The sequence below is a fragment of the Colossoma macropomum genome, unplaced genomic scaffold, assembly GCF_904425465.1.
Source record: "Colossoma macropomum unplaced genomic scaffold, Colossoma_macropomum, whole genome shotgun sequence".
NCBI lineage: Eukaryota > Metazoa > Chordata > Actinopteri > Characiformes > Serrasalmidae > Colossoma > Colossoma macropomum.
In genome coordinates, this window is record NW_023494810.1 from 24,704,265 (window position 1) to 24,730,127 (window position 25,863).

Genomic DNA, 25,863 nt, shown 5'->3' on the forward strand with positions numbered 1-25,863 from the left:
ATCATCAGTTATATATGAATAAATGTATTGATATTTAAGTAAATCACACAAATAAATCACGTTTGATGTATAAAGACTGAGAAGTTTGGGCCGTGTTAATAGTAGTTCCCAAAAAGGGCCTTTGGTAGAATAACCAGAAGACTGCAAATTCTCAAACTAGGTTTAGGGTTTGGATTAATATGCTTGTGTTGCCTCTTTCTGTCTCTCTCTTTCACTCTCTCTGGGTGTGCTAAGTAGACCTGTAGTAGTTTCCCCTCAGGTGTTTGTGAGAGGACCATCTGCTCTTGTTAACGAGAATAATCTCAGGGCTCGGCAGCCATGCAGTGCAGCCAAACACCCATGACTCATATCCATGCACGCAGACTGTCAGGCACAACATGACCTAAATGAGACTTCCTCAAGAACATGGCGCTCCTGCGCTGCCAGACGTGGGCCCGGCTCACGCATGAAAATGCAGTCGGTGATACGGTGCGTGATAAAAGTGCAGGAGATTCTGTTTTTTCCACTCAGAGGCAGCAAAGCAGTGAATCGGAACAGGGCAGAGTGTGTGTCAGCCCTGTTCTGCTCTTTCACTGTTTGCTTAGCCAGCACTGGACCCACACTGAATCTTTTATATAAGACAGCTCCGCCTTCTGATTCCTTTTTTTTTAACATTTGATGTGGTTTAGGGGATAGGGTGATGCCCTTGTCATGACAGCTTTCAGAGCAAAGTTTTTCATTTTTTTCCTACTCTCTCTCGCTTCCCCTGTCTCTGCCTCTCTTTCTCCTCTCTCTCTCTTTCTCCCTCCCACTTTCTCTCTACTCCTCTGACTCTCTCCTCTCACTCTTTTTCTCCCTTTATCTCCATCTCTTTCATTTTTTCTCCTCTATTTTCCTTTCTCTTTCTCTCCTCTTTCTCCCTCTTTCTTCTTTCTTTCCCCTCTTTCTCTCTCCCACTTTCTCTCTATGTCTCTCCTCTCGCTTTCTTTTTCTCCCTTTATCTCCATCTCTCTCACTTTTTTCTCTCTGCTCTATTTCCCTCTTTCCTCTCTCTCCTTTTTTCCTCTCGTTCTCTCTTTCTTTCCCACTCTTCTGTCTCTGTCTCACTCTTCTGTTTGTTGATTTCTCTTCATCTCTTTCTTCTCTCTCCTCTTTATTTTCTTTCTCTTTCTTCTCTTTTTCTCTCTGTCTCTGTCTTTTACTCTATCTCTTTCTCTCTCTCACTCTTTTCTTTCTCTCATTCCTTTCTTTCCCTCACTTTCTTTCTCAATCTCCCTCTCTCTCTCTGTCACTTTCTCTCCGTCTCTCCCTTCTCGCTCTTCTTTTTCTCTTTCTCTCGTTCTCTCTTTCTTCTCTTTTTCTTTCCTCTTTTTTTCTCTCTCAGTCTCTTGCTCTGTCTCTCTCTCTTTCTCTCTTCTAGACAAATACACATGCAGTAATTGTTTTCAGACTGGATAAAGATCTTAGTTAACAGATGTGTCTTGCAAGGAACTGCCAAATGAAATGCATGAAGTTCTGTTTTAAGTGAAAGTTGTGAACAGGAAGTTTAGTCTAGCATGTTTTTTGTATAGTATGTAGGGCTGACTCATCGGCAAGTTGTTCATTTGAACAGACAAAGCTGTCATACTGTGTGTTCTAAATGTATTACAGAAGCAGAGTAGACCAAATGTTCCAGCTATATATCGCTCAGATGGCCAGCTGCCGTTGTATATCTCAGTGATATAAGCATAACGTCTAAATATTCATCATTCCCGCTCTGTTCTTCTCTTCCCCCTGTGCAGTGAAGTTCGAGGCTTGCCATCTGAATGAGAGAATCAGCTTTGAGAGCAGTGACCCAAAGTTTGCCGTCCGACCAGACGGCTCTCTGTACGCACAGCGAGAGGTGGCTAACCTGTCAGAGCCCATCCAGTTCATGGTAACGGCCAGACGAAGCAAGGACACACATATTTGGGAGACTACAGTCAAACTGGCCCTCGCTGGACACACTCTTCCTCCCCCCATCAACCAGGTAATGTATGAGCAGTGTAACTGAGATAATATGAACATTGTTAGTATTATAAGTATGACTTACAAAAATGTATTAGCATTCTAATGGCACTATGGCCAGTGCAGGAGCCCGTTTTAAATCCCACACTTTAGTTTCTATTCATAGATAGCTTGTATTTGTACTTTTCAGAATACTTATGTCTGTAGTAGTTACTTAATTACGGATGTTGTTTGTAGTTCCTTAAGTCTGAAGATGAATAGTTGACTAATAAGCCTTTAGTTTAAGGGCTTAACCTTGTATTAGTAAACATAACCTGCTATTGCAAAATGGTTGTTTATTTTAATGTGCAAATTAAGTACCAAAGCCTGACCTCGCCTGAAAATGTTTACCTGACCTCAGCGCTTCAGGTGCTTTTCCCCTGAATATCACCTGGCTTATTATTCAGTATCTGCATGTAGAAATGCAAAAGTTGGAAATGTGTTTTATGAGTGTAATAATAATTCCACATTCTTACGTTTTACTGCTAAATGCCAAAACTTGTGTTTCAACATTTGAGCATTTTACAGAATAATGTATATATCTCTTAACCCTGAGAATCTGCCCTTTTATTTGATGTATGATTTGTGTACCTTGGCTGAAATTAAGTTCATAAACATATTTCATATCTCTGAGCTGTAGTAATGAGCACATGGCTTGAAGCAAAGTATTCATTAGCTATTTCAAAATCTGCATGAATGATCTGGTTGAATGGAAAGAAGAAGGTAGGAGCTCTCGTAAGATATTTCCTCTTCTGTGTTTCTTGTGAAATATGGAAGTTGTTATGTAAAGTACATGAGGAATACAAGTCTGTAACTGCTGGCAGTGGGTTCTTTTGCAAACTGTGAAGGTTCATGTCACGCTTAGAATTATTAATAATGGTTACTGAACAGGTCTAAAAGTTAATACCAGATGAATAAGCCTGCAGTTTAAGGAGTTAATTGTATATGGTACTCAAGGAAGGCCAGATTTGCTCCTGGACATATATTAAGCACAATCATTTAGGTTCTTAGGAATCAAAGAATTAAGGATGTTCCAACTGTTTTTTTTGTATTCGTGCATAAGAGTTCATGAACGGATATCCATTTAACCACAGGGAAGGGAAAAACAACAGCAAAAAAAGACTTTGGCCAAGAACAGTGTAGTACTGTAGGCCTACCTTTTCAGGTGTCTGCACAGGTGTGTTTATAATTAAAAACAGCCAAATGAAAATTGTTAAGCTTTTGCGCTGGATGAGTAATGGAGGCTGCGTATTCAAATGAGCTGATGAGCCAACAGAGCTAACAGTTGTCACATTGGATGCTGATGAGGACTCGTCCTCTATATATGGTATTTTTTCTCCTTGGTGGACAATGTTCCAACATGGTAGTTGTCAGACAAATATATTTTCACTGTTTCTGGACGTAGCTAGCAACTGCTAACATAGTTACCTAGTTAGTGGTGCTATCTCTGCCTGCTCAGCCACGTACTTAACAACATGTCCTTGGCAACGCACTCACATTCAGCCACTCATGTTTCAGTGTAGCAAAGTATAACATTACATACTTTCTCAGAAATATAAGGAAAGCCATTATGTTTCAATGAACTGAATTGGCTTGTGTATTTTCTCTGTCTTCTTGTGATGAAACTGTACCGAATACCCAATAGTAATTTCAATATTTGAATACTGGCACGTCGAATGGTTGACCGAGTACTCGAGTACCCATACACATCCCTAATCTAAATATTAGAGTTAGATTTTACTTGAAACTAATCTTCTCATAACACTAGATCACCAACATCAGAAGAAGCTTCAGCCTTAAATACTTAAGTACTTTAAACAGAAACCTGACTGTATAGTCACCTGTTGATCAGTCAAGGTCTCCTCAAACACCACTAAACGACAAGTGTAGGACCAAGCCACCACCCACTTGTCTTTCTGTCCTCGTGGAACCTCTCAAGCATTAAATTCCGAGACATATCCTTCATATTCAACCTCAAATTCGATTACGGAAACCATGGCTGGGAGAGAGAGGGGAAAAAAGTTCAGCTACCATTTATATTTCATACCTTGTAAAGCATGGTTTTGTCCCCAGGCAGTTTAAAAATACGAAGTAATATATGCGACGTGGGTGTCTGGAATGTAGCGGTGGCGTTTTAATCAGAGCAGGAGCGGATTTGCGTGAAGGAAGCGCCGAGTCTGGATTAAAATTCTGCTGGCACCACGCACAGCAATAATGGAGTGCATGGAATAATTGACATTGATTGAGTTAATGTTGCGGCCCGGCTGAAGCCGAACAGGTGATGTAGTGGGTGCAGCGCTGTCACTCTGGAATTATTCACCCCCCCACCCCCCCAAACAGCACCCGAGAGATTCAATAATAGAACAAGAAGTAATTGTGTTTTAGCAATCATTAGAATTTGAAAAACAGTTGCTGCTTTTTACAACTGATTATTTCTTTTCTTTCTTTCCCCAGCACACACACTCTCATGCACACAGACACCCACACCCAGACAAACTCACTCTCAGCGTTTCTCACCATACAGAGCTCTAATTTAAATTGAGTGCTGTTAGCATACTTTTAACTCTTGGCAAAATACCAAATTGCATAATGTCATTTTAATATGCAAATGTGCAAATTGACTTTTCAAAGAACAGTCAGTCCTAGACACGTTACTTTTGTTTATTGGGGTAAATCAACAGGAATGGATATCCTAACGTTCATGTGTTCATCATTTATAGCTGCTGTAGTGCTGTTGGACGGCTTTTTTAGATGCCTTTGAAGGGAGTATATTGTTCATTTTTCTTGTATTTTAACTATTTTCCCGCTAGATCCTTGTTTCTGTAGACGTATGAACCAAACACACACACACTTTCTAAATCGCTTATCCTTCTGGGTCCCGGGGGGTCCTGGAGCCTATCCCAGCGTTCACTGGGCAGAAGGCAGGACACACCCTGGACAGGTCGCCTGTCCATCACAGGGCAGACAGACAGACATATACGTTCATACCTAGGGGCATGTCCTGTTGGCCTGACTGCATGTTTTTGGACTGTGGGAGGAAACTGGAGTACACTGGGAGAATATGCAAACTTCACACGTGGCCTGGTCGCCCAGCTGGGAATCGAACCCAGGCCCTTCTTGCTTTTATTTATTATATTTCCTTTATTTTTACATGACCGTGGTCCGATGTTTATTAAATCCTTATGAATGAAACAGACTGTTTGTCTGTAAATGCCCTATACTGATTGTATGTTGTGTGCTGTGCCTTGTTAAAAAACAGTGTGGGCTGAAACACTCAGGGTTTGGACTATATCATTTTTTATCTCTGCATGTTCAAGCTAGTGGGGACAAAAGCTCTAAAAAGTTCTATGTTGTATTTACTTTACATTTACATTTATTGCATTTTGCAGACGCACTTATCCAGAGCGACTTACAAAAGTACTTTGTTGTCCACTCAGAGAATGTATCCTAGCTAGTACAAATAGCCCAAACAATCCTTGAGCTCGGACACTGCCTGTGACAACAAAAACCAGTGCTCATACCTAGAAAGAAAGATACATAGTCAAGCATGAGTGCAATACAATACATTTTAATAAGTACTTAGATAAGTGCTCGCTTAAGTGCTGTCCAAAGAGACGTGTCTTCAGTCTGTGAGAGAGTCAGTTGTTCAGACAGCCATTGAAAGTTCGTTTCACTACCTGGGTGCCAGAACAGAGAGTCTTGAAGGATGGCAGGTCGAGCCAAACTGTACTTGAAGCTCGAAGGGCTCGAGGCACCAACCGAGTTTTGACCATTGCCATAAGTTATAGGCAAGCATCAGGGTTTTAAATCTGAATCTGTAACCCTCACTGAACAGGATTGCTGTGCCAGATGTGTTGTCATTTCGTGGTTTCTTGGCACCATTACAGTTGTTTTGCTTGGTCGAGAAACAAGGAGATGATTGTTTTTTTTAACAGGCTACAGATTCTGACCAAAACAGAAGTTTTGCAGTGCACTCTGCAAGCATATCAACCTTTATGACAAATGATGCCTATTAGAAGAAGTGTTTATAAATATTAATGCCGGTCTATGTTAGTTGTCATGAAGAACTTATGTGGGAGTCTTGTAGCCCTATGAACACTGCCCTGCAGTATGTGTTACCAAAAAAAGTGCAAAGAAAGGTGCAGAGTTAAGCATGAGTGCAATACAATATATTTTAATAAGTACTTAGATTAATGCTCGCTTAAGTGCTGTCCAAAGAGATGTGTCTTCAGTCTGTGTTTGAAGGCTGTGAGAGAGTCAGTTGTTCAGGCAGCCACTGGAAGTTCGTTCCACTACCTGGGTGCCAGAACAGAGAGTCTTGAAGGATGGCAGGTCGAGCCAAGCTGTACTTGAAGCTCGAAGGGCTCGAGGCACCGACCGAGTTTTGACCATTGCCATAAGTTATAGGCAAGCATCAGGGTTTTAAATCTGATGCGAGCAGCTACAGGAAGCCAGTAAAGGATACACAGCAGTGGGGTGACGAGAGTATACTTAGGAAGCTTGAAGACAAGCTGTGCTGCTGCTTTCTGGATGAGTTGCAAGGGCCTGCATAGGAAGATCAGCCAAGAGCGAGTTGCAGTAGTCTTGAGATGAGAAGAGACTGAACTAGCACCTGGGTAGCCTCTTGAGAGAGAAGGGGTTGAATCCAGATGTTGTAGAGGAGAAACCTGCATGACCGAGTCAGTTTCACATCATGACTCGGGAACAACAACTGGTCATCCAAAATCACACCAAGACTTCCTGCATCTTCAGATGGAACAATTAAAACTTAAAACAGTGAACTTTATGGTCAGTATTACAAATTTAACGGGCAGCTGCGTCTGTATATTGATTGAACAAAAGCAAATGTTAATTTAATCACATTTAGAATTAGAGAAGTGGTGCTTTATCACTGTTGTCAAGGTAAGCCTGTGGCATAGCCAGAATTTTATTTTAGAGGGGCCTGGTTACAGGTCAAGGGGGCCAGCTAGCAAGATTTAAGGCCCTGAAACATCATTATAGTAAAGTACATTAACTGACCAGCATTATTAAGTACAATGACAGTTTTGTCACTTTTTCACAGTATTGAACCTGATTTACTTAAATAAGTAGCCTATATGAACTAGCCACAAATTTAGCCAGAGCTTTGTAAGTCTCATTTACTTAAGGTAGAAAAAGGTCATGGACACGTTGTCAAGATGTAAGGATGCTCCTGCCCATGACTTACATTGTGTAAAATTCTCATTGGCATCAGAGAACATTTTTTCTAATGGTCAGCCCCATAGCAACACTCTTAGTGTGAGCAACCGTGTTGATATGATCTCATAAGCTGTACTGAGATTTGAAGACACATTCCCATTTGTGGTTTTCTTTGTTTTTGCCTAGTCGGAAATTGAGTAGAGTGGGTCATGACCTAGTCAAGTAATGAACTTTAGTTGTTCAGTTGATTTTTATGACATCACAAGAAGAACTATTTCAAAATGATCTGTTTTTGCAGTTAAATTTCCATATATACACCATATAGACTGGGGAACAGTGCATTTTGAAACATTTAACAATGATTGCATACTGTAAAAGTTTTATTTAAAAAAAGTCAGGAAAATTCAGTTTTCCATGAAACAGGCCCATTAAAGCAGATCATTTGTCTGTCATTACTTCCATTTTTAAGCCATTCCCAGTTTGGGCTGATGTGTTTCTCTGAAGGTTTGAGTTTCTGTGTACCTGCGGTTTGCAAGCGTCCTTCCCACTGGCACGGGCCTATTCCTGCATCCAAAGTGACCCAGAAATGACAAACAGAGCGGCAGGATCTCCAGGGAGCCACGGGGGCTCGGTCTGAAGAGCCCCTCTCGCCATGTCCCAAAACCCCTCACATGTCGCTGCCTTCTGTACAGCCATTTAGAGGAGCTCTCCCATGCCAGTTAACACAGACTGCTAAAGGACACACTTACACACTAACACACAGACAAATGCTCTAAATGGGTTTTGGGATAACAAAGGGTCTATCAGTGTGAATGACCACCCACAGCTACCCAACCCAGATTGCTCTGTTGGATGAGCGGTTGGTCCCATGATTCCTAATAGAGCTCCTATTTATGTATTCACTCGGAGGCCTGCTTTATACTGCTGTATATGTTCATAACTCTTTACTAACAGGACACTGCCTCAAAGTCACCGTGGACGAAGCAATCCCTTCTAAGCAATTCGTGGTCAGAGTTTGGAGGACGTATACCACACAAAGGAGGATGATGCCTTAGAGGATGAAGCCTGGCCTGTGTGTGTGTGTGTGTGTGTCTGTGTGTGTGTCTGTGTTTTTGAGCCTCTCTGAGAAGTGGGAAGCAAAAGCTTCTGGACAAAGAACTTCGATCTGCAGTCTACACAGTTTTTGCAGTCGACACAACCTGAATCTCGTCCTTGTCTTTTTTATCATTTACTTTATAATAGATAAATTGATAAACTACCTGTAATTATTTTGTAACGTTGCAGTCAGACTAATTTTTTCCAACAAATGTTTTTATGTGTCCTTCATTTCTGTTTACAAAAGCACAGAAGTTTGGAACATGTTTTCTTCATTTTTCCCTTCGCCTTTCTTTCCCTTTCAATTTTTTTTAATTTGCCATTTGAAACGGAGCAGTAACCTAAACCGTAAGAATTAGGGGAAACATAACACTACAGTAGTTATGCTACCTAAACAGAACATGGACATTCACATTACTGTAGTCTGTGTCCTGTATACTCCACTAGTCTATGGCTCTGGGTTTCTATTAAGAAATGAACATGCCAACGTGCTCTGGGTCAAAGCGAGAATGAAACCGGTTGAGGATGAGCCCTGTGCGGAAAACACTCTCTGACGGCATACACGTAGCTGGCATGTACAAGTAGGCTTATCCTAGCTGTGGCAACCATAGATATTTGTTCTCATTCACTTTCCACCAATTCAGGGATTCCATGTGAAGCGGTACAGACATGTCCTCACAGTAGTTCTACTTGAGTGGATTCTGTTGTTTGTGTGTTGTAACCCTCACTGAACAGGATTGCTGTGCCAGATGTGTTGTCATTTCGTGGTTTCTTGGCACCATTACAGTTGTTTTGCTCGGCCGAGAAACAAGGAGATGATTGTTTTTTAACAGACTACAGATTCTGACTAAAATGGAAGTTTTGCAGTGCACTCTGTTGGAGTATAGAGTTCAGATGTCTTTGCAAGCATATCAACCTTTATGACAAATGATGCCTATTAGAAGAAGTGCTTATGAATATTAATATGGTTCTATGTTAGTTGTCATGAAGAACTTATGTGGGAGTCTTGTAGCCCTATGAACACTGCCCTGCAGTATGTGTTACCAAAAAAAGTGCAAAATTCAGCTACTCCACTGTGACAGAGTAATGATAAGGTGCTTTTATTTAGCACTTTCACATAGACCAGCTTGACTGTTTTCTTTTTTGAGAAACTTTTTTATTCCATTTTGTCACCTTCAGTTTAACCCGCAAGTTAGGTCTCTTCTGTTAGAAGATGCTACAAGGCTGAGAGAGTGATAGCTAGCCCAAGCTTTCTGTGAGACACAGGAAGCACCATCAAATCCTTTCGAACCTTTTTGAAAATGGTTTTATATAGAACCAAAAAGAGTTCTTCTATTGTTGCGATGTCAAGCTTGTAACAATAGAGGAACCCTTTTTGGTGTTATGCTGAAATATTTTCAAAAAGGTTCTGCATAGAACCATATACAACACATTCTCCATCAGTCTGGAGAACAATTTTGCCATGCAAAGAACCATTTAAGCATGAAATGATTCTGTCTAGAACTCATGGTTCTAGAGCCCTTGAAGAAGCTTCTTTTTTAAGTGTGTAGCTAACACTAAAGCTTCAGCCTTGAGGCTCTCAAGGACACCATTCTTAAAAGGGTGAGACTTGTCAAGGCAAATCTAGTCAAATTTTGATTTATGTATTTTGTTTTCACTTAAAACATAAACACAGCATCGGTTCATTTTGATAACAGCTGAATTTAAGAAAACTTAATATTTTGTTTTGACCAAATTCCACAGGTATGAAAAACATGTTGTACATGCATAGACCACTAGTTTAGATCAATCAGGATTTTTCTCCCACCAAAACACAGAGTGTCATTGTATGCACACTCATACAGTTCATGCTGTTGTGTTTTTGTGTTCAGGTCCATTAAGAGACATTAAAGCTGGTGGAATCATTATTATATCTCATTATGTCGTTATATCAGTGACTATTATAGAGCCTATGTACTTTCCTAACGCTTCATGCTTCATGTTTAATGCTACAGTGATGATAGGAAATTAGGCCCAAATGAACGTACTGCGGCATACACTATATATCCAGAGGTATACAGACAGCTCTTCTAATTAGTGTATTCAGCTACTTTAAGGTGCACCCATTGCTGACAAAGGCATTCACTTGCACTAACACTAGCAGCTAGTATAATGTCCATAGAAAAACATTGTTGATAAAATGGGACACTCAGGAGCATCCGCACATGAGCCTAGGGTCATCATGTCCAATGTCAGTCATCAGCTTGAGGGATTTAAAGTGGAACCGCATTCTGTGGAGTGATGGAGCACCATCCAACACCTTTGGGATGAATTCAGGTTGGATTTGTGATCCAGAACAAATCATCCAGCATCAGTACCTGATCTCACTGGGAACGCAGTCAAATCCTCACTTCAGTGTTCCAGCATGTACTGTAAAACCTTTGTAGAACGGTAGAGGTTGCTACTGCAGGAAAGGGGGGAGAACTTCCTATTAACACCCTTGATTTCTAAAGAAACAGTGGATGAGCAGGTGCCTACAAACTGTTGGTACATTAGCTAAGAATCTTAATACTGCATGTTACACGGCACTTCCATGGTTTGCCACAGAGGTGCTTAAAATCAAGATGGCTCAGTCTCTGTGGTTGTTTTTAGCTTCGGTCTCGTAGAAATGGTCACAAACTCTATATGACGTGCCACAGAAGATTCTCTAATGTGTATCAATTGACACGACCCTTACTATTGCTGTCCTGCTGCCAAAAACCGAACATCACCATATTATGAAATTATTCAGCATCGGTTTGCATGCTTTAGTGATTTGTATCACAGTTTCTAGTCTAAAGTCACGGTTGTCTGTTCTGCATCATGTCTCGGTACAAAGCCGACAACATTTTGCTCTCAGTTGAGTAGGTGAAGTAGCAATAGAGCAGAAATTTCTTCCCCCTTTGGACCTGCAACATGTTTTATTAAGTCTGCTTACACAGCTCTCAGTTTGGGGTCCAAAAATACCCATCCGTGACTGCTCCCTCTGCACTGACTTGCATTTTTGTTCGGTCTCTGCCCTGGACATGTGTTTGTGTAGTCAGAATGCCTGCTCACCATTCAGTCAGTATTGCACCATTTTGGATGGCAGCCATTTCATAACGGGCAATTTGATTCCAAGTCGATTCACTAAATATGAACCACAGCGCACTGTAACTTAGGGTACAATAAGTATTTTAGCGGACGTGCCAGAGGCCACTGCCAAATGTTAAATGTGTTTTATGAACATAAGTGCACAGACCTTTTTTGGGTCTTGTTAGAAGCATGTTAATGTTACCTGTCAGGAATCAGGATTTTGGTGCTGTATGATGTAATATGTACACAGTGTTAAAGTTTCAAAATGTACTGGTCACACTATGGTCCATATACATTCATGAAAACTAAGGTGCAAAAAACAGCTCATTCTGTATTCACTGTTTTTGTGATATCTTGAGAACGAGCAGCAGTTTAGGCTGTAGGCCGAACGGATAGTGAGAGTTCAAATGTAGTAAGCCTTCAGGAGGAACACACTGGAATCATTAAGGATGCCTGTCAATTCAAAACATAAGCAAACACAGCCCTGTCGGTCAATAGCTCAAGATTTCAGCTGCAAATTGGATAGATATGAATGTATGTAAATCTATTTTCTTAAGATTAGAATACTTTTATTTATCTGTCTTGCAATTATTTAACAAATTGGAATGCAATATTAATAGCATATTGTAACATAGCATAGATGAAGGGTTATTTGACTTTTAACAAACTGACCTTTGTTGGCCAACGTTACTGACATGATCAACCTGGCTATCTAATATAGTTAAACATACCATTCCTGTTGCTTGTAACATTATAACATTGTTCTGGACAGGTTTCCAGTCCATCACAGGGCTATTTTGACATAGTAAGTCAAAATTTTGAGAAAGTTAGTCATTATTTCGAGATACTAAGTGAATATTTTGAGAACTCAAGTCGTTATTTTAAGATGCTTAATCAAATATTTGCCATGCTGCTGCCAGAAACAGTGATCACTTACAATTTGGGATATGGGGATGGGCTTCCATAAACATCAGCATGACATGCCATGTCAAAACAAAAACAAGGTCACATCAGTTTCTGATGCTCTGATGCAGTTGGTGATGACAGCTTTGATTATAATGCAGTAATTCCCAAACTCTTTTCTGTCGGTAATGTCCTGTTGGACACTAAACGTCCTACTGCATAACACCTCTAGCTCCATACATATATACATGGATAGTGCGTATGTAATAAACATAGACTGATGTAGCAAAATCAGTCCCTCTTAATATTAAGCATGTTATTTGTACATGAGGGGCGAGAACTTGCAAAGGTACGCTTTTGCAAAAGGCATTAACATCTTAACAGTATGGTTTGCCAAGATGGGACACTGCATGCAATGCTATCCATAAATCTGCAGTGAATTTGATTAAACTCAATTTTCAAAGACCCACTAATTCAGTAAGGCTCTCTCGCTCAGGAGTTGGTAAGTGGAGTGCAGGGGCAGGGTTGCTTGTGCCGTCTGTCTCAGGGAAGTGCCTGTGTAATTGCATGGCCAGCTAATAAATTAAATTAAATAAAATGGAAATCTTAACTTTTTTTGGCATATCCCAGATGGCGAACAAATGTTGTAAGTGGATTTCAAGGGGAAAAACAAAACAAAATACGGCAATAAGTAGGATATGTTATATTTATTTTACCTATTTGTTTATTTTCTCTGATACTAGACTTCATATTCTAGAGGTCCACCATTCTAGGACTGGATTAGTCCCATCAGGCAAGACAGCAAAGAACTGCATGGCTGATGCTAACTACCAGAAAGAGGGACTGAGGTAGCTAAAGCAGCTGCGCTGTGGGAGTGTTGCATTGTGTTCATTGGCCATCAGTATTGTCCCCTCTGTATGAGAGATGAAATGGACTAGGTGCTCTTCCTGTCCCTCTCTCATCCTTCTATATCACTTTCAGTGTCATGGGGCCTTTTTAAAGAAATGCTAATATAGCTAAATGTGAAAAGCTGTAGGGACCAGTTAGCATGATATAATTTGCATAATGCTAACTGGCTACCATTTATAATTCATGATGTAATTATAAATGAATGGTCAGTTGTAATCTTGATGATAATTGTGTCCGGTGCCTAGAATGTAAAAACTCTTAAAGGAATGGTTCAATCTATAATACTACTGTTACTGTTAATGAATAAAGGTCAATCGATTTATTGTCAGCAACATGAATGTATGGATGAATTTAGGGCTGTCATTGTCAATAACTACAGTAATCAAATAATCTAGCAATTATTTTGATAGTCGAGTAATCAGAGTTTTTAAAAAAGTTCAGATAATAAAATTGGACCAAACAGTAGGCTTTCATTGATTCCAAAGTACATGGCACAAAATGCATGGAAATGGGTCAAGGTCGGTCATTTTGGTTGATGTCATGCCAACACCAACAGTAATTGGTAGTGTGAAATGTCCTCTGTTTTGTGTAATTTTTGCATAATTTAATTGATAAGATCTAAACAAAGTCATTCAGAGTGGTTTGATGTGAATGAAAAATTCACTACGTCACAATTGTTCACATTGGTGGTGATGGGAACCACACGTCTGAAGCCTTTAATACCTCTAAAAACTACATTACATGAATTAGTAATTACATGAATTAGTTAACGTTTTGCCCTGAAATGTATTTAATCTGTATATTTTGATCTATTCATGGCAGAGAGGTACATGCATGGCTTCACGAGTCAAGATATTCCCCAAAAGACCTTTACCACTACCTTGATCACTTACTACTATTTAATATTTTTACTATTTCACTGTTAGCAGCATTACATATAAGAACTCAGAAGACGTGTAAGCACTACATTTGTGCCGTACATTTGTGACATTGCAATTCTGGGTTCCTATCACCACCACTGTGAAGAAATCCAAGGTTCTTTACAATGAACCATTTTACATTGAGCCACTCTGAATTACTTTGTTTACAGTTCAACCACTGAATTTTACAGAAAATTTGAAAAAAACTGTGGAGTTCCCTTTTAAGAGAGAGCAGTAGAATAATTAAAATATGCATTATCATCATGCAAAGGGCCAACTGATAAGGATCAAGAAGGTACACTTTAATGAAGTTTAATCATAGTCAAAATACTAAACCATTCCTTAAAGCAGGAACTCATTGGTAGTGGTCCATTATTTAGAGACAGTTAAAAATGGCGATGCTTCAAAGGGATGCCTTCATGTGAGGCCTGAAACGTCAGTCGGAAAGAGAATGAACATGCTCCGCTGGTGTGTAATAGGAAAGCTCCTGACAGTGTTGCATGTGGAATAATTCCGCCCGGTGGAACAATAAGCTCCAGATGTGTGCGGCAGGGCTGCGGGCTGACTGATGCCCAGACGGGCCTCTCCTTGGCTGGGGAGAGGAGGGGGAGCCAGCTGGCTGGGCTGGTGCTTCTGGAACACTGGAGCTGGGGGGAGCTCAGGGCAATCCAGGCAGCCATTTCACACTCACTGACTCCTGAATGTGTGTGCGTGTGTCTCCATGGGCTTCACAAACACACATACATACACACACTCACACACATACACACACATATGCACATTTCCTCGCTGTCAGCTGTGGCATCTCACAGCACAACGGGCCTGTTCTGGTTTATTTTTCCTCGCTCTCCTTTGTAATCGTGGTGCCGTTTGTTGGCCTGCCAGCAGAATAAGTCTTTTCATTAGGCATGCTGTTGTAAGTCGCCGTCTCGTGCTGGCTTTGCCATGATACGATGCATTAGCCCGCTCTGAAGCCCGGCTAGGCCCCTTTTGGCAAAGACGCTCGCAGGAATGCAGGGGGACGAGCCAGGGCGAGAGATGATTGGGTGAACACGGCCTATTATCGGAGTTGTCCCTGTTTGTCAGCTGAGACTGCTGCTGCTGCTGCTTCTGCTATCTGCTGTGGAGGGAAAGAGAGGTAGAGCCAGAGAGAGGGAGGAAGAGAGAGGGAGAGGACAAATGCTCAGTGTTAATGAACAGATCTGGGTGGAGAGAGATAAGAGTTTTATCAGTGTTGGAACACATTGGGCCGGGGCTGCATGGCTGTGTACACATGATGGAACGCTGGAGCATCACTGTGACACTCCTGCAGAGTGGACCGTGGCCTTAGGAAGGTCACACCAGTGGCCAGCCACGATGAAGCCTCGCTTCCATATGGCAACCATGATTGCAGCAGTTCTGCGATCAAACCTATATAGTACCTTATTAGTCTTCAGATAGTACTTTGAAATCTACTTCGTAGCAAAAATATAATAGGTACTGCAGCCTTAAATACCAATAGAATGACCTAGGAAGAGTCATTTAAAGTGCATGAATAGTTGCTAGGTTAGAGGGGTTTCTGAATAGTGCACTGAGGGGCTCGTCTTAAGGAGCCAGACGTGATCTCATGATGAGAATGTTGTTAAACTTGTTAAACTTTTGGTGCTAGATTGCAGCAAAATCCGCCACTAACAAGAGTATACCCCCTAAAGCCCACCCCCAAATTCCTCTAGTCCAGAGTATGCCCAGAGTACAATTGAGTACAATTGATTGACAACTGACACATGCAAAAAAAGCTAGCTAGCGAAGTGCTATGCAGTGTGCTATGTAATGTGTTCTCTGCAGACATCTGCATACATGCTTAATTAATAAATTAATTTTTGTGGGGGGGGCTTTCCAACAATAATAAATTAGGTTACATCTATGGGCTAATGACAGGCCTGAACAGTGTTGATGAGCACACCATCGCCCCCTGCTGTATACTCTGCTTTCACAAGGCATTGGATTCGTTTAGAAGTGTCACATTCAGTTTGTTCCAACCCCAATATGCCTACGCTCTCACCCACTTTAGCTTAAAATTTCTTATGGTTGTACCCAGACGTTTTCTTTACAAGATCATATTTGACTCCTGAGTGGCCAGAGGGTGCTAGCTAGAAGGTGCTAGCTTAAAGGGCCCTTTTTGGTCACGTAACACTGAGTGAACCACCTTATGTTTTACTATAAACATGTTCCTAGTGATTAGGGCCTGGCGCATATATCAGTTACCTGACAACATTGGCCGAAATCAAGGTGCCCGTGTTTTTCAATGAGCAGACACTTACGTGAAGAAAAGCGTCACTTTATAGAGACTGCTAATCTGACAGCCATGAGTTGGTCGCTTCTATTACGCGCATACAGTCTGAACTGGACATTTTAAAAACAGATGGTTAAAATAGCAAAAACAGAAAGTGCATTCAGATCTAACCTTTAGCCTGAGGACAAATAAAGCATAATGTGTGCGTGTGCACACACACACACACACACACACACACACACACACACACACACACACACAAAGCGATTTTTATAGAGAATAAATAAAAAATAATAAAATAAGAGCTACCACTAAGAATTCTGTGAAGCTCTGCTTCATCACTGTTGCAGTATTTATATTACGTAAGATTGTGAGTTTGCTGTTTGAGTTTAAACAGAAAGAAATGCAAAGTTATATTTGACACTGCGCAGTTGACAACAGACAGTCATATCAGCACTGTTTAACTACATCAGTCTTTTTCATTGTTAACCGTATTAAAATGTTGGTTAAAATCATCACTGCCCAAAGCAACATATATATTAGTCAGCTTCTGTTTGTTATTCATGCGTTTTTAGTCGCAAAAACTGATGTTGCAGATTCTTGTGATTCTTTGTGAGAAGCTGTACTTTCTTCTTAATGGTATTGTCCAGTACAATGAACGCTCATGTCTAAATGTGACCCAGACACAAAGTAGCAAAACATACAAAAGGTTTTTTGTGCCAGTTAAAAGAAGGCAGTTCCCCAATAGCAAACCGTCCTGGCAAACAACTTTTTCTTAGAATCAGTCTTAGTCAAGGTCTGAGGGTAGCTTTTTACCTGGTGTGCAAGTGCATAATGTCAAGAGTAATATCTCACCCTCACAAGTCAACTTGATCTCTAGCTGTCTTTTTCTTTCTGCTCCATCGTTCTTCTCTCTCCCTCTCCCGCTTTCTTTCCATTTCACCCCTTTCACACAATTATTCCACCTGCCACCCATGAAAAGCTTGCCTGCAGCCCATCTCTCTTCCTCTGCTCTGTGACACCACCCCTTCTTACTCTCTCTCTCTCTCTCTCACTCTCTCTCTCTCTCTCTCTCTCTCTCTCTCACACACACTCTCTCACACACTCTCTCCTCCAACAGCAGATACCAGCAAATGTTGTTGATGAGCCGAGGTGAAGCGGAAGAGATTTTATCAGCGTTTCACATCTGCCCTCCTCCTCCATCATCCCTCGTTCTCTCCCGCCCTCCCTCTGCCGTAATCATCCAGCCTTCTATCCCCTGAGCCTGCCCCCAGCCCCTGCACTCAAATCCAGCACACCATGAAGAATTAAAATAAAAGAGAGGAGGGAGAAAATACAATATGTTTGCTCAGATTTGGCTCATGTATTGTGAGGCACTCCTGCTGACAAACTCAGTTTTTCTGGCATCGATAGGCTGACCTGATTGCTGATACTTGAGCTGACAGCCAGGGACAGAGAGTGCGAGAGAGAGAAAGAGAGAGAGAGAATACTTGTCCCTCTTTGAGCATCTGACTTGTGCAAGTGACCTGAGAACTGATTTACCTTTGATTCTGAATTACTTTGTATTTAAATAGCATCACAATCATAACAAAACCTCTAGCTATGTTTTGTTTTTTTGTTTCAATTTCTGTTAATGTAAGCCGCCCTTAATGTTGTGTCAACATTTGGTCTAAACTTACTTGGGATAAAATCTTGATATGTTAACATTAGGGTCTGACCAATACACCAGTTTACTGATAATATCAGCTAATACTGACATCCCGTGGTTTTATTGGTGTCAGCAATAACATGCCATCTTGGCAAACAGTTGCTATAAACAGAGAAGCTCATTGCCCCCATTGTTACAACATTTGTTATTTAATACTGTTTCAGCTGAGAAAATTGAGAGGAAAAATTGAGTCATATCTGTCAGCAAAGCAATGTTTACAGGGGAATTGCACCAGTTTTTCAAAACTTCTCATAATTCAATGGCTAAGATGTAGACAAAGTCATTCAGATTAGTTTGATGTGAAACGTTCTGTTCTGGAGAAACTTGCCCAGTCAGATTGTTCATGGTGATGGTGAGAGGAACCAGATGTCTGAAGAGTTTAGTGCTTCTAAAATGCACTTTTTAACACTCATTCGTAGCAGAGAGGTACATGCAGGACATTATAAGGCAAAATAGTCCCCAAAACAAAATGTATTTTTCCAGACGACACATGTAGGTTCCATGGTGGTCTTGGATAGTAAATAAAATGGTTATATTTAAGCTGTAGGAACCTCTGGTTCCTATCACCACCACTGTAAAAGAATAGGTTTTTAACTTCAAACCACTCTGAATGACTTGGAATATAAAATAAAAATCTGAAATATAAATATATTATCAGTTATCTAACTTTTTAGCCCCCTAAAATTGCTATCAGTATCGGTCACAAAATGTTCATATTGGTTGGTACCTGTTTAATGCACGTTAAAGTTAATTTAACATTTTCCTTGTCCTATAAAGTTACTATTTGGAAGATAGAATAGTGTTACAACACCAGGTTTTGATCTGATGCAATATGAGGTTTTGTTATTATAGTGACCATTATCATTATGAAAATATTTAACACCGAAAAACACTGAACCCCACTGAACACTGAACCCCATAAAGAATCCCAAAAGTCACTGCCGTACTTGGCCATATCATAGCTGATGGGACAAAACCTTGTATCTCCATTTTTTTGTTGTTGTTGTTATTCATTTGCCCTTTGCATTGTGTGAAAGTTTCATGATGAATGGAGTATTATAAATGGTACTTGGAAAAAATAATTTCTCCATTAACTTCAATCAAAAGTTAAGGACATTTTTTCCTTCTCCTGTAAAGTTACCTTTTTGGAGATACAAGCTTTTGTTCCAGCAGCAACAACATGCTAAAAGTTACGGTGTCTGAAACAAGACAGTGAAGCATCAGCCTGTTCAACTGGTCATCTCAGCCCTCTCATTGGCCTTAGGATCACGTCAGGGTCACCACCGGCTGCACTGTTTTCCTCTCGCTGTTATTGAGGTGGCATTTTATCAGTCTTCTTCTGTTTGGTACATGGCCATGCACTTGGGGAAAATGTCATAGCATGCGTCACTGTTGAATTGCTCTGTCATATCAGCTGGCTAGCAAGAGCTCGGTTGCGATTTGTCACGCTGATTGGCCCTTTGAGTGGGAACCCCATGGCTGCCTTAATAATCCTTCTCTTGGACACAGGTGTTCTCGTACCGAGCATAGATTGTTTTGTAGTCTCGACCCTGACAAGGGCAGTTACAGATGACAAGAATGACCATGTGATGGTTATAGAAGAAAAAATATGCGTTTGTTCTGGGTCTCACGTTTCATCTGGTGTTTTAGAGCAGCGCCGACACCCTTGTTTGTAATGGTGATATCTGTTTTCTCCTTTTGATGGGTTGCAGTTGTCTTGATTTTCCTGCCAATTTAGTCAGTCAGTTCCCAGTGTAGTGCATCCCTTGTGCAACAATATCACCCATCCACAAAACTCACAGATGCTTTCTTCCAGAACATCTGAAGCATGCAAATGCATCTTTTGAACTACAGGCATTGTCTACAGTTGCCTTAACACACTGGGAGGAGAACATTAAGCGCATGTCACAGAGAGCATTTAACCCTGAAGGTTGTGCCTGATTGGCTGGTTTATTGCTTAGCAACAGTGAAAACGGACCCTGCTGTTTTCCTTCCCCATGAAAAGGCAGCTCTCGCCACTTGTGTGTTTGAGGATCCTTATCCACAGATGCACATGGTTGCACTGCGGGGATTCAAAGAGACGTTATTGATAAAATTTAATAACATACTGGTTTTGCATTAATAAAGTTAATAAAACCATAAGTACTGCTACTTTATGCTAAAAGAATGTCCTAAAAAAACAATGTACGCTTGATTTCGACTTTTTTTGCTATTTATCAATACTGGTAAATGTTCCATTGTGGAATACCATAGATATGTTGCTCAGTATTAAGTCTAAATAAGGTATTCATTGTGCATTAAGGCACAACAATATACGTACAGTATATTTGCATATTGAAATGCTCAGAGCTGTATTGCTGATACGCCATTCAATCTCTTCGGAGCATCTCTAATTTAACGCCTTTTATGGAAACCACTCAGTGATTAGTACTAGGTAAATGTGGGGGGTGAGGAGAGGGCTTATGCTTTGCACCCATCCAAGCTCAAATGACTGGGCTTTTTTCTTAAGTTGCTTATAAAATCTAGGGATTTTGAATTTTGGAGCGTATTTTGTTTAATTATAACCTCAGGGTCAAAAATCAAACGTACATATTTATGCAATTAGATGTATAGTTACATCCCTAATTGTGTTTTCACAGATTGGCAGTGATGCTGCTTTCCACCTGAGATCCCACCACAACCACTACCCCAATCCCAGAGTCATCACATTCCCACGACGACACCAGCGAGGCTCCTCCACCAATGGGCTGCGCCGTCAGAAAAGAGACTGGGTCATTCCACCAATCAACGTGCCTGAAAACTCCAGAGGGCCCTTCCCCCAAATGCTTGTCAGGGTGAGTGACAGCTGCGTAGAGTGGCAACTTATGTAGCAACTTATGTAGCAACTATAAAGCAGCATCAGAAATCTTGCAGTATCTCCCTGAGTGGATTGATCTAAAAACTTTGGATGGAGCTCATAAAATCTTTACTTCTCTGGCTTCTGTTTCAGCACTCACAATTACTTTGTTACCATCTCAAGCTCAGTCATTTATGGAAGAGTTTTCACAGCGACTGTTCATTTATTAATCAGTCACAGAAATCAATCAAATAAAAGCTACATTAATAATTTCATGCTGAACTGCAAAATACCCTTTATACTTTGTCAAATTTTGAAAAAAAGGATTCTCAAAACAGGCTACTCAGCTCAACAAAATTCACATAGTCTGCCTCTGTGAATTATCATTAAAAGAACACACCCCAGGCTTTCAAGACTTCCTTGCCTCAGACTTAGACACACACTTGAGAGCAGTGGACCCTCTGGACCCTCATTCTGGTGAAGTAGCAGGGGATTGGAGAGGTTTAAAAGCACGGCATCACAGGTGAATGTTGTCAAGAGCTTCCATCCAGACAGAACTCCAGCGTCTGCCATGGAGAGCTCTCCACAGGTAAAGAGAGGCCTTACATCTATGTACCGGAGTGAAGCCTTGACATGGAGGAATAATCATTGATGGGGTTCAGCACAGGATACTCATCAATCTGCTGCTCAGGCAGCGATACAGCTTGGTTTTCTTGAGAATCAAGACAAATGTGGGTGGGTTGAGTTATTGAATGTGGATTATACACTCTATATATTCTTTACTCTAAGGTTGGAATCATTTATCATATTGTTGTTAATTTATTCAGTAAGTTATTTAGTGTTGATTTAATAAAAAATAGAAGGTATTTTCAATATTGTTCCATAATGTTCAATATTATATCATTTCTAGGAACATCTAGACATTAGTAATGGATACATAATGCACTGCAGGTATTGTAATTTCTTGTAAAGTCATCTGTCTCAAGATTTGGTCATCACTTTACAAATACAAGTAATTATGGATGTTTACTGTATTACAGTATAACAAGCCAGACTTCAGCCTGTTGTAATATGGCAAAGAACTGCCTGCTTGGACAGTAAAGGGCTTTTGGCTGACATGGAAAATAGTCAACCACAAAAATAACTGCAGCATTTTTGTGTGACGTGTAGGGGCAGCCAATTTTCAGAACAAGGCAACATCAAAACTTATATAAGGGATATGAAGGGGTAGCTTCTAAATGCTACAAAACTGTATTCAGTTTGGATTAGTTTATCAGGAGGACAGCTAATCAGTGATAGTGAGAGAGTTTTTAACGGGTTGTATTTTCTGCGAACACAGATTTCTGTGTCATGCATGGTCATATGATCACAGAAAATTAAAAAAATTGATGATAATGTGAATAAAAAGTAATGTTTTGCAACTGTAGCTGCCATTACAATCACCCCTTTTTATAAGCCTTTTCTGGTTGACTTTATTTTCATTCTCCAGCCGCTAATGCTTTCCTAATGTAGAGAGGAAGAATTCAGAGTTCTACCAAGTAATGGTTGAAAGACTCTTCCAGTCCATCCATCATTTTGTGATTCATGAGATGTTTTATGTGGATCTGTGCACTAGGAGCCTAAATTTGGTGAGAAGCAATGGTCAAAAACCGTTTTTCCTGAAGCGAGGTGACATTTGCCTGGAAAATCAAGGAGATGTGTATCCGAATGGGACTAGCATTATCAGACCACTGCTGAGTTCGGTGAAAAATTGTAGGTAATTTGGCCTGTAATTTTTTCAGGGGAGGCAGGAGAAAAACACAGGCATGGCAGAGACAGAAATAAAATCACAGAATAACACCTGTAAAAGAGGACATTACTCCAAGACCCCATGCAAATTGAATCCCTTCCCAGTCAGGCTAGAGAAAAACTGAATAATGCTAAAAAAAAAAAAGTGGTGCTGTGAACTTCACAGTTTTTCAATCCAGTGGCTACATTCTACTCCAGAAATCCATCATGGCACCCAGAGCGGGTTTACTTAACTGTTTCCCATTGGACAAATGAAAAACACTTACGAGGAAGGACAAAGATAGCCAGTCGGAACTGACAAAATCATGATAGTTGTGTCGAGATTAATGAACAATAGCAATCAGCTGACCCATACCTCTGTGTGAGATGCATCTCAGGCTGACACTGATTTTATTAGTTTTTATTTCTTGATGTTACACAGCTTTTCCAATTATTATGGAATTACCTACAGGTCTGTTCATCATTCTGAACACATCTAAAATGATGTAAAGTTTAACAGCTTCCTATAAATGATTGGGAAAAAAGTATATAGAGTATTAGAAGTATTATACATGTATCTGCAACAAAATTGGTTTCATATTATTAAGAAAAACAGTAATTTTAGGTGTTTTAATGTGAGGATATGTTCTGTTGGTGATAAATATAGCAGAATTGATTTGGGTTGTGGATTCAAGCCCCCTGCCAATTTCTTTCCCTTGCTCTCATTCTCTCACTGTGATCTGCAAAATATGCTGCCCTGGATTCAGTTTTAGAAAAGGTTCAGTCTTTTTTGTTAATAATCAATAAATAAAACATCAGTAAGGAAATACAATTGAACCGAACACCCAGATGTGCAGTTGGTTGGAGTGTGTTATATATAGAGTGTGTGGAGGCACAGCTCTGTCTTATCTGTCCTTCAGGCTCTCAGTCTGAGCTGAGCCGTCCATGGGCAGTCTTCATCCTCACCTACTCCCTCCTGCCCATTTGTACCTCTCAGATTACACGCGGGGATTACAGCAGTCTCTTTACACACACATACACAAACCCAAAGAGGCCAGATTAACCACTAAAGCTCAAGCCACCCACAATGATGAAGCTTGTGAGGGTGAAAGGAGTCTGGAATCGGCTGGAGAAATGTTTTTCGATAACCTCGTCCTCACCTTTGCCATTTAAGATGTTTGGGCTTAGTAGACCTCTCTTCGTGGCTGTTTACTTGTAGCAGGTCTTTTAAGACCCTGTTTTTGGTGGCCATTTTGCAGCTGGATTGGACAGGATTTGGGCTGTAAGATACAACATCCAGCTACCGGAGAGAAACACATTAAAAGCACATGATTATATTTTCAAGCAGAGGTTTTACACATAATAATATACAAAGCTAAATGTACTGTAATTAACTTAGTCACTTCATCAAAACAAATAATATAAGCAACGTTCTTATCTTCCTTCCTTAAAGGCAATGTGGAAAACAATATAGAAAACTATGGAACATGGAATTTTCCTCGACTTAATTAAAAAAGTTTGATGTAGTTTGTCATAATTTTTTCAAAACATACCATTCATACAGTCCATTTATTTTTGCTATTGGAAGAAGAACTTCTTAGAAATAGAAAATACCTCTACGCTGTGTGAGAAGTTCATGATAAATGAAAATGGTCCAAAATTACTTGGAAAATAGTCATTTTACATTATCTTTCATCATAACTTTTATATGAAATATTTTCCTTCTCCTATTAAGTTACAAAGTTTTGTCCCAACAGCAACAACATGGAAAATGAGTTACAAAAACCCATTTAAAAATTATTTTTGTAATGTCACAAATGAGTGTTTCAGCTTTTTTTGAATGAGGCATAATACAGGGCAGCCAATTAGAACAGAATTCATTTATCAGTCTTAAAGGCACAGTAACAAAATACCTGTTTAACTCATGTTAAAAGTGGAACAGAGCAGAATTCATTTTTTTTGTGTTTTTGAAGTCTGAATTGATGTGAACTATTGCTCTGTATTGTTTCATTGTATTAAAGTATTAAGTTGAATAAAACCAGTTTAATTGCTAGTTATCAGGTAACATAAAGCACTTTTACAGTGTAAAGGATAAACAAAATTACAACTCTTTTTGGTACAGAATTGCATATAAACATACAACACTTCAGGGGAAAAATGGAATACATAAAAATGTGGGAAATGGGGCCTTTATGCATAATTATCACAACATAATACAAAAAAGAAACGCCACACAGTGCCTCACTGGAACATATCACATCAGTGTCCAAACTAGTATTAGACTGCAGAAGTTCAAAATCAGAAGCCGCTGCACTTCAGACGAAATCCACATCCCTTAAAAACCAGTAGTACCCTCTTTGGCAACTGATCAAAATGCATTTACCTCCATTGCAGATCAACTTTGGAAGATACAACTGTGGAAAAATCAGAACAAGAGATCTGAGTAAGGATGGATAACAACCACCAGAAGCTCAAACAGAAATTCATATACATCCAAGAGTGGGCAGAGAATTTTTCATTAAGCTTGAGAAACCATGGCACCAACATTACATAGAGCCTTTCAATTTCAATTTTGAAGCTTCTGTATTGGCCCCCGCAACTCTTGACATCTTTTTTCCTCTTGCTCCAGCAAGAGCCTCATGTAGTGAAGTTCACTGCAGTCCAATTTAGCAATTAACCTTTGGAGTGTAATTACTTCTTTTCATCAGTGCAATGAAGCATCTTGCTTCCCCGGTATGAGGCACGCACACACTCCTCTCTTCTCCCTAATCGGATAGAGCGGGGAGAGAAAATATACAGCTCTGTCGACTAATCTAATAAACAGTGCGACGTGCATTTATCATTGTTTGCACTTTGTTTATCCCCAATTACCTCCAAAATAGAATTCCAATAAAAGCCCCCCCAACGCCCCTCCCAAAATGAAAGCGGCGAATTCATAATTTACTGCCTACTTCCAATCAATCTGCACTGTTCCCCCCACCTCCCCCACCCAGATAGTCCATTAGCTTGGAGATGAGCTAGCGAACACAGTGCGCCGCGCCAAAATCAGCCAGCTTTTCACTTTGGTGAATACGGTGGGTCCTTGTAGAATGAATAGGAGGGTGATGCCGCAGATGGGGACAGCCGCTTTAAGGAGTGAAAAAGTCTGAAAAGTCGAGCATGGAGCTGGGTCTGCACA

At 40.3% G+C, this 25,863-nt stretch overlaps 1 protein-coding gene across 1 annotated transcript in view; it reads left to right on the forward strand.

The window, feature by feature from the left end:
• cdh4 (cadherin 4, type 1, R-cadherin (retinal)) overlaps positions 1-25,863 on the forward strand; it is a 327,046-nt gene that overhangs the window by 194,727 nt on the left and 106,456 nt on the right. The window contains exons 4-5 of the mRNA XM_036559624.1: positions 1,761-1,987; positions 20,722-20,916. Coding sequence (XP_036415517.1) covers positions 1,761-1,987; positions 20,722-20,916 — 422 coding nt within the window. The remainder of the gene's footprint in view (positions 1-1,760; positions 1,988-20,721; positions 20,917-25,863) is intronic.